This window comes from Littorina saxatilis, linkage group LG6, assembly GCF_037325665.1.
Source record: "Littorina saxatilis isolate snail1 linkage group LG6, US_GU_Lsax_2.0, whole genome shotgun sequence".
NCBI lineage: Eukaryota > Metazoa > Mollusca > Gastropoda > Littorinimorpha > Littorinidae > Littorina > Littorina saxatilis.
Genome location: NC_090250.1, coordinates 47,969,858 through 47,979,816, shown reverse-complemented (window position 1 = coordinate 47,979,816; position 9,959 = coordinate 47,969,858). Strand labels below are relative to the sequence as shown.

At 44.0% G+C, this 9,959-nt stretch overlaps 1 protein-coding gene across 1 annotated transcript in view; it reads right to left on the bottom strand.

Annotated features, from left to right (window-relative positions):
- Positions 1–9,793: 9,793 nt before the first annotated feature.
- LOC138969389 (cadherin-23-like) overlaps positions 9,794–9,959 on the bottom strand; it is a 4,349-nt gene continuing 4,183 nt past the window's right edge. Inside the window, exon 2 of the mRNA XM_070342177.1 lies at positions 9,794–9,959. This exon is cut by the window's right edge and continues 2,874 nt beyond it. Coding sequence (XP_070198278.1) covers positions 9,908–9,959 — 52 coding nt within the window. The 3' untranslated portion in view covers positions 9,794–9,907.

Genomic DNA, 9,959 nt, shown 5'->3' with positions numbered 1-9,959 from the left:
GAACAAACTGACGCCTATACTGATCAATCTGGGAAATCAACTCCCGCTCTGCGCAGAGAGCTGACAGGCTACTAATTTTTACTATAAGTCCAAGTAAAGTGAAAAGATTCTCTTATAATAGAAGTCTGGGCTAGTAGCTTTTTAAGAAGTTGATCCGTGAACTAGTTTTCATTCTATCATCACGGAAAGCAGTCAGGCGCCTAATTGTTGGTATGTGTCCAACTGGAGGGATGTCTTTATCCTATGTAGACTATGTAAAAACCTGGCCGGGTCTGAGACGGTGAGCCGAATCGTTTACACGGGAGGGAGTGTTCGTTTTAAGGCATTCTTTTCTCCCTGCCAGAAGGTACCGTTTCTCTTCATGACTGTGACATTCAGTGTCAAGGACACACGCAACTTTTCTTTTATAAACTTCGCCAACAAATGTTGCACTAAAATGTAAGCATTAATTCCCGTGTCATTTCATTTCATTTAAACTCTCTATGACGGTCGATTTTGCAGGTACCCTTATTTGAGCGGCGGTCACGTGATCAGTGTAAAAGAAATCTTTTATCAGAAAGGTGATCCAGATAGCCAAGCGAAGGACCTCAACTGGCATAGAAAGTTTGAACGAAATGACACGGGAATTAATGCTTTAATTTGAGTACGAAATTTGTCGCAATAACTTTTTGGCGAAGTTTAGAAAAACGAGTCAGGTGGTGTTTGGGGGACAGAGAAGCAGTCGGCCGCCGTTGACCTGGTACGACTTAAAGTCGCAGGAGCTGTGGAGGTTTGAGTTACGACCAGAGGTACTTGGGGCTGTCAAAGCAAGACAGACAGTGACGGCTCTACCTTTGATGACGGCTCATAAAAAAAACACTGTTTCACTGTCATACTTTCATTTGCCTACGCATACATTTTCCGAATGTATTTTGGTGTATACATTAACACTTTAAGAGAAGGTTGTTGGTGTGCGATTTGTCAGATAAAACTGACTATTGTAAGCGAGATGTACGTGTCTTTTCACTTGTGGGGACTTGTTTGTCAAGTGCGTTGGTCGTGTGTGTGTGTGTGTGTGTGTGTGGGGGGGGGTGTTAGGGTTCTTTGTCTTTGTTTTTTGTTTTCTTTTTGCTTTTATAGATTATTCCTTTTTTGTGCTTTTACTAGTTTGTAATTTTATTTTTAGGGGGGGGGGGGTTTCATCCGTTTTTCACCTTGTGTACTGGGTGGTTGGTTGGTTGGTTGGTTGGTTTGTTGATACTGTATAGTCTTGTTGTTTCAGTAGTTTTTGGCTCACGTAAGTGTAGCCTATGCGATGATAAACTTTGTCTGTCTGTGCGTGCGTGCGTGCGTGCGTGCGTGCGTATGTATGTATGTGTGTATGTCTGTGGTAGAAACTTTAACATTTCCGAGTCTATGGATTACGTCAGTCTCGGTCAAAAGTGTTCGACGTGTGTGATAGAAACTATTTGAAGACGTCACATTATGACGTAAGAGGGTTAGACGTCACGCAAAGGAATTACTGAAAGTCTCGGTCATTGTTATTGTGAGCGGGCCGAGACTTCTTGGCAGATCCAGGGTCTCGCTTTCTTGCATAGTTTCACCTATGCTTACTGTGTGTGTGTGTGTGTGTGTGTGTGTGTGTGTGTGTGTGTGTGTGTGTGTGTGTGTGTGTGTGTGTGTGTGTGTGTGTGTATGTGTGACGGAGTGATTGAGTTTGTGTTACTGTTTGTCGATTTCTTACGTGAGCCTTGAAGGCTTCGCCTCTTGTTTTTTTATCTTTCTTGTTTTCTCTGCACAAACCTTCACACCAAAATCTAGCTTATTTTTGTTTTTACAAAAAAAAAAGTCCTCCGCTGTTTGATTTTACCTGCACGAAACATTCTATGGTTTGCTTTGTAATTGACAAAAGACACTCACCGTCTGTGGCCAAGCGCTGTAAAATATGTTCCCTGACGACCAGAAAAGTAAAGAAGAGGGACGACACCCAGAACCACGCCATCACCGTCATCGACACCTTTTTGCGTCTGCAGCGCCATACTTTGCACACCAGAGACATCTTGATGAATGCTGGCACCACCACAACGATCGTCAAAGACCACTGAATGCTGGCACCACCACCACGATCGTCAAAGGCCACTGAATGCTGGCACCACCACCACGATCGTCAAAGGCCACTGAATGCTGGCACCACCACCACGATCGTCAAAGGCCACTGAATGCTGGCACCACCACCACGATCGTCAAAGGCCACTGAATGCTGGCACCACCACCACGATCGTCAAAGACCACTGAATGCTGGCACCACCACCACGATCGTCAAAGGCCACTGAAAGCTGGCACCACCACCACGATCGTCAAAGGCCACTAAATTCTGGCACCACCACCACGATCGTCAAAGGCCACTGAATGCTGGCACCACCACCACGATCGTCAAAGGCCACTGAATGCTGGCACCACCACAACGATCGTCAAAGGCAACTAAATGTTGGCACCACCACCACGATCGTCAAAGGCCACCGAATGCTGGCACCACCACCATGATCGTCAAAGGCAACTAAATGTTGGCACCACCACCACGATCGTCAAAGGCCACCGAATGCTGGCACCACCACCATGATCGTCAAATGCCACTGAATGCTGGCACCACCACCACGATTGTCAAAGGCCACTGAATGCTGCTAGCACCACCACCACGATCGTCAAAGGCCACTGTTACAGTGCGACCGTGTCCGTGTGATGAGGGCAGTCTTTGCTCCGCCTTTGCGCCCCCATCCGTCACTCCTCGAGTGTGGCCGAGACTGCGCCACGCAGCTGACGAGTGTTTCTTACAGGCGAGAATTGCTTGCGTCTAGCCTCTCGCTATGCAAGACAGCCAGAGTGTACATGTGAAACGGTTTGATGGGTACCTACGCAAGAATTAAAGGCACAGTAAGCCTCCCGTAAACCATCACAGATACTGTGAGGCTTTTACACACAGTACAAACACCCTTTCGTTTAAACACTCACCGCTTGAGAACATCCTAGGTGCCCTACATAAAGAGCGAGCAATTTTCAAAGAATTTATTTTCGTGTACCCTCTGATCAGCAAATCAGGCGCCTCGTTTTGGCGCTAGAACTAACTTTTAAAATCTAGATAATAAATTAACAGCTTGTTACACAAACATTCTTAAATCATAAAAGAATTCTTTTTTCATCAAGACAAGATCAGTACAATTCGAAGTTTTGAAAGAAAATCCCGGAAAGGTGTCACGCAAACCGTCTTTCTCGTAGCAGACGACGGTTCTGCCTAGCGCCCGTTCCTCTGAACAGTCAACTGTCATCGCTCTAGTTCGTGTGAATCGCAGCCGTTTGTTGCGTTTAGATTCAGAGGTACACAATAACGTGCTATTGCAGATGAGCTTACAGCGAGTCCCATTGAAATCACAAACTGACGACTACATTGTGAAAAAAGGAAATTGGATCACACGGGATCACATGGGTTCGCGATGGCTCAGGGGTAAGATAAACCACGCAAAAATAAATTCTTTGAAAATTGCTCGCTCTTTACGCAGGGCACCTAGGATGTTCAAAAGCGGTGAGTGTGTAAATGAAAGGGTGTTTGTACTGTTTGTAAAAGCCTGACAGTATCTGGGATGGTTTACGGGAGGCTTACTGTGGCTTTAAACACCATTGGTTGATTCTGAAAAGGTCGTCAGCACTGGTCGATGGACAGCCAATCGGATTGGCAGCTGTACGGTCACCACTTTTTCTCGCGTAGCGAGCACCCCCAAGGCATGCTCGCCTACTGTCGCCAAATCCTAACGTTACTCGGGGCGAGAATTGCCCCAGAAACGCTACTTCCTCGCCCCACTCGCTTCACTCGCCAAATCTCACGTCAAAGAAACGGGGGCCAGAAAGGTTACTTATCAAGAGCTCCGGAACTTGACCTCATTGCATCGTGAACATAGGCTAAAGCCGTGTAAGCTGGGCGCAGCTGAGCGTGTTGACGACAGTCCACAGTCACGTAGACCACCTACGACACTGTCCCCAACTGAAACAACTGTCTTTTGCAATTTGGTCGCTCACTGTCCCAGTTTGCACGATCTGCCCAAATCCTATTTGAAGAGAGTGTGAGCGCCACCCATGTCTGCTGTCAAGGTGATTAATGCCGGTCCAGATGATGTTCATACCTGTCCGCTACAAATCAAACGAACGCTCCGTACAAGGGCGGTGTTACGTTTTTGACATTTAATAATACACGAAGCCCACTTACTTATAACACACATGCCTATCAAAGCGGGTCAGGTTTAGAAGCACGTTTTAACCAGATCACGAATCAATTCCCTGTCCCTGTCTCAGTGTTCCTCAATTCCATGCACCGAGTCGCTGTTCCAGGGTTGTTCCTCCGTTTCACGGAGTATACGTCACACGCTGCCTCCGTCTCAGCATTGACTGTCGTGCCACATTGGGCGGTGTGCATGAGAAAGTGCCCATGCAACTGGGTGGGACGTACACAACCGAGGGGTCGTACTTGTTGAACTTAAGATGTGTTTTTGTTTTCAACCAATCAAGTCCGACCCCGCGACTAGTTCCGAAACCAGTACGGCGCTTTCTCGCGAGACACCTTGGCCCGTGTAGTACATGTACCTGCCGGATCTACTTTCATGTTGACGTATCATGACACTGTTTGAGTGCATTGTTGGTTAATGGATAGAGCGAGAACGTGGTAGGAACATCTAGCCAAACAAGAGGTACGAAAATGTAGGTTTAACGCAACAAAAGCAGAGAAAAAAAGTCGCGTAAAGTGATTTTAAAACATTTAGTCAATCTGTCGGCTTAAACATCATCACTGAACTAAAACTTCTTCACCGTCACTGAGCCTTGGCTGATCAAAACCCGTCGAACAAGACTACGTTTTCACGGTATCATGTAAACAAGGCACCTAGTTTGCATTAAACGGATGTTCGTTGTATTTAAGCATGATATCAATTCATCTTTATATTTTGGGATTCAGGAAAAAAGAAAAAATGCCATGAAAAACTTGTATGCATTTCATTGCAATTGCAATTAACAGAACTGAAAATGTTGATAAACAAATGTATTAAACGATACAATTTCAGAGTCCGAACCGAGTCAAAGAATGTTTGACCTAAATGTCAATGAATTGGATTTATTTTTAAAGCGGTCGCCACCATGCCCCCTCAACTTTATCAAAAGGCGGATATGACGTCATCAAAGACATTTATCTAAAAAATAGAAAAATTCCTCAGGATACCATCTGGAAGAATGAAATTGAAATGTTTCAGAAAAATCTGACAAATAGTTTTCTAGGAACCAGAGTTCTATACACTGAGTCTTGTGATAAAGGACAGACTACTCTTTCGTTTTGGAACAGAGTTTACAGGTTAGTCTAGTCGATCTGAAGAAATGAAGAAATGTTAGTGCTGATTTCAATTTTCAGAGACGTTTGTGTTTTACAGTTGACATAATCATGAAGTATTTCCTGGTATGCTGACAGCAGACGGGCATAAGATTAACAAACAAAAACCCAAAAAAACGTCATGCATTTACAAGGGAAAAAAACAGATCTTGTATATCTAGTTGTAGCAGGCTCATATTCGGGGGAAAAAACATAGAAACTCCTAGTTCTACCATGAATCACATTGGCCCGTAAAGAAATGTCATTCCCTGCCTATAAAATATACGACACGAAATTCTGTTAAAACATTTTTCAAACAGAAAATAAAGCACGTCAAAGCACAACGCAAGGAAAAGAAAAGATAGTTGAAGACATCAGTCACACAGACACTTACACTGTGCCCAGGTGCACATAAAGAAACGATTAAACACCTTTGCAAGATACAAAAAAACAAAGGCACAGTCCTTCCTGTGTCCTACCGGGCGTCCCATCTCAGATCTTACCAGGTGCACGAGAAAGTTGCCAAGCGGGTGGGAGCCAGTCGCGGTGTTGGATTGTTTGAAACTGATTGAGATTTGTTGTGATTTCAACGAATCAGACCCCGAGGTTTGTTCTCACCCAGTTGGGTGCTACCCACTTTCGCTTCATGCACTCAGCCCAGGCCTTTACGTGGGACAAGGCCGTGCCTCCACTCGGTCACATCCACACTTTCTGTGCAAAGAGACATTTTTGTATGATTTGATATCTTAAACGCAGCCACTCGTGTCAGTCTCCCAAATCACAAGAAGCAGGCATGGTGTTGAGCTTGGTGTTCGTCTTATCCCATGTAAAAGCCTCGGTAGATTTGAGATAGATAGTGAGCAGAGCTGTGTGTGTGTCTGTGTCTGTGTCTGTGTGTTTGTGTGTCGGTGTCGGTGTGTGTCTGTGTGTGTGCGTTCGTGCGTGCGTGCAAATGTACGTGCGTGCGGGCGTGCGTGCAAATGTACGTGCGTGCTGTGTGTGTGTCTGTCAGTGTGTCACTGTGAATCTGCCAGTGTGTGTGTGGTCGGGTGGGGGGGGTGAGTGTGTGTAGTGTGCGTGTGTTTGTGCGTGTATATATACATATGTGTCACTGTCTGTTTGTCTGTCTGTGTGTTTGTGTTGTGATGTGGGAGGTCATACCGATCAATGTTTCGTTTAGAACCGTCGTATCATGTGAGACAGAGAGAAAGAAACAGAATCATACAGAATCACCGTGTGCATTGCAGTGCGGCGTTACCACACAAACACATCGCGATGTCATCACGAGAAGATTAAAAGGATGGTGCTAAAACAGGATTCTCTTCAACGCACGGGACGGGGGATTTGTTGCTGTCAAAACGTTATGCTTGAAGCATTATGAATTGCCCTTCAGGCTCCTGGCAGCCTGAGTAGGAGGAGTTCACGGCGCTTGGTATTAATTTCTCTTTTCTGAATCCCTCGTGTTCACTAAGTCATTTACACAGCCTCGGATTTACTAACAGTGTGTTCATTAATTTTCCTGTGTGTGTGTGTGTGTGCTCGATATCATTATTATTATTGTCATCATTATTATGACTTAATCATTATCATGATCACTATGTCTGTTGTTGGTGTTGTTCATTTTGCTGTGGGTGTGGGTATGTGTGTGTGTGAGGAGGGGGATATCATTATTATCTTTATCATCATTATCAATACTATGTCTGTTGTTGTTGTTGTTCACTTTAAGTTTGTGTCCTTTCAATAAATTTACCACACTAGATCGCAGGTGTAACAAAACCAAGCAAGGCCAACAACTCGCCGGGCTGCAACGGTTACCTCCCGTGACACCAATTAACACAGTAAGGTGCACAAAATGCAAAATGCGACACAGGTGATCAGTATGTATAGGTTACAACACGAGTGGTTTTTTATATGGCTTGTATTTCAGTCAAGACCCAGCGGATGAATATCATCGGGAGACACGAGCCTCTGGCGAGTGGCTCTCGATTGATATACCCGCTGGGTCTTGACTGAAATACAAGCCATATAAAAAAACCCACGAGTGTTGTAATCTGTATCAACATATATACCCATACTGAAGTAACAGAGACAAAGAAGGGAGGTCATGGGATATGCAGATATATACCGCGGTGGTCATCACTTTGACAGGCACATAAAGTACGACAAACGAGACAAGGAGACACCCCGTGCCCCCTTGCAACTCATCCCACTACTCTCTCTCTCTCTCTCTCTCTCTCTCTCTCTCTCTCTCTCTCTCTCTCTCTCTCTCTCTCTCTCCCCTCTCTCTCTCTCTCTCTCTCTCTCTCTCTTTCTCTCTCTCCCTCTCTCTCTCACACACAGAATCTGCAAGCAATCCACGAAGGAAATATTGTTGTTTTATGGTATGTTAACACGTTTATAACTTTAGTTAGTGATCTGTTGGACATATTAATTCAGGTCTGCGGTGAACAAACCCATATCAACATTTTAACGTCAAGCAAATAAACGCATTGTCACAATTAGTTGTAGAATGATAAGTCACGTTTGTCTCGGAAACTAAAAGAGTATTTGTTGTCAGTGTGTCACCCAATGCGGGGAAAACTGTATACTCCACAGCTGTATCACCGGCATTCATGCCTTGCGGACTTGCCGACACGTTCACACAACAGAGATCGTTCAGAAAGTGACAAGCCAGTATAGCGGATTAGTGTACAGCACTTTCACAGTTAAACGCGCGTTTTGATATTCTTTTTAATATTCAGACCTTGCTTTCAACCCAAACATAACATATCAAAAAATGTTGTTGGAATCACGATACCAAAAAGAATCGGATGAAATTGTTTTTAAAATACTCAACCGATCTTCATGAAACTTTACATGAGATTTCCTTGGTATGAAGATCGGTCCAGTAGTTTACCGGCTCACATATCGCCGTCTACACACACACATACACACTGACACACACACACACACACACACACACACACACACACACACACAAACACACACACACACACGCGCGCGCGCGCGCACACACACACACACATACACACACCAAGACCCTCGTCTCCATTCCCCGTCTATGTTAACACATGTAATCTAAAATTGACTAAAAGTAACCAAAACAAGAAATTCCTCCGAGGTAGGAAAAACACCCCCGTTGGTCAAAGGGAAATAACCATTCTCACTGCCACCAACTGAGAAGGTTATTTCCCTTTGACCATTAATATGTCCCTCTATAAGTCCTTGTAGAATCTTAATCCACCAATAACTCCCTCTGTGTATAGGTTTCGGTCGATGTGTTTGTGTGTTTGTGTGTTTGTGTTCGCATATAGATCTCAAGAATGAACAGACCGATCGTCACCAAACTTGGTGAACAGGTTCTATACATTCCTGAGACGGTCCTTACAAAAATTGGGACCAGTCAAACACACGGTTAGGGAGTTATTGGTGGATTAAGATTCTACAAGGACTTATAGAGTGACATATTAATGGTCAAAGGGAAATAACCTTCTCAGTTGGTGGCAGTGAGAATGGTTATTTCCCTTTGACCAACGGGGGTGTTTTTCCTACCTCGAAGGAATTTCTTGTTTTTTTTACATTTAAAAAAATATGTGCACCACACCGGGCTGACACGTGCGGGGCGATCGAGGTCACTGGGCATGAACATGATTCACGGACTTTTTTTTTTTTTAAATGTTCCCCCACGCTCGTTTTCATATGTACTGATTACTCTCGCCGGGTATTGTTGCCTTCATGGACCTGTCCACTACTGGGCGCACTGTTGTTGTTGTTGGGTGGATTATCATTGCTTACAGATCTGCTTTGAAGCACAACAAATGCGTTGAGGGAAAACATCAATGCGGAGCTAGCTCCAAACTAAATACACTAAGCAATCGTATTCATTAAAGTAATCGTATTTATTAAGTAATAATAAATGATTTATTCGCTCGGCTTCCTGACGAGTGGACGTAAACTGATTCTATCAAGATAATTTTTGTGTGAATATTTGTTTGTCTGTTCACTTAAAAGACCGTTGGGTCGAAATATCTGTGAATGTATTGTTTTGTCAATAACAAACGTTCCAACAACCTACCTTTCTTGGTTTTTTTTAATTCTAAATACACTAAGGTAATTGAACGGATGAAACATAAAAAGATCTTATCGATCAGTTTAACCTCTGGCCTTTTTTCTTTAGATTTGGTACAATATGTTCTCGACAGAAAGGTTCTGAGACACTAGGACAGTGTCAGGAGCCCCTCCATACTCAGTACTGAGCTTCCTCTATCTGCGACTTATAACGAAGATTATGAACTTTTTTTCACGGCGGTTGCCAGGTTTAACGCTGAGGATTACCTAGACTTTCTAAAAAAAATTGTCAGAATTTGTGTAGCTATGTCGGCAAATTCACACAAGAAAATTAAAAAATCGCAACATGCTTTATACGGCAATGTTGTTGAGATTGAAGGTGGCAGTCATAAAGCTTCAGTGGCATGTAGAATAACAAAAACGGATTGTTTGCAGAAATGTTAACCCTAGGAGTTGTCTTTAACGTCCATCACTGACGTGCACGGTGACAGAGGCCGTAGAGGTTAAGGAC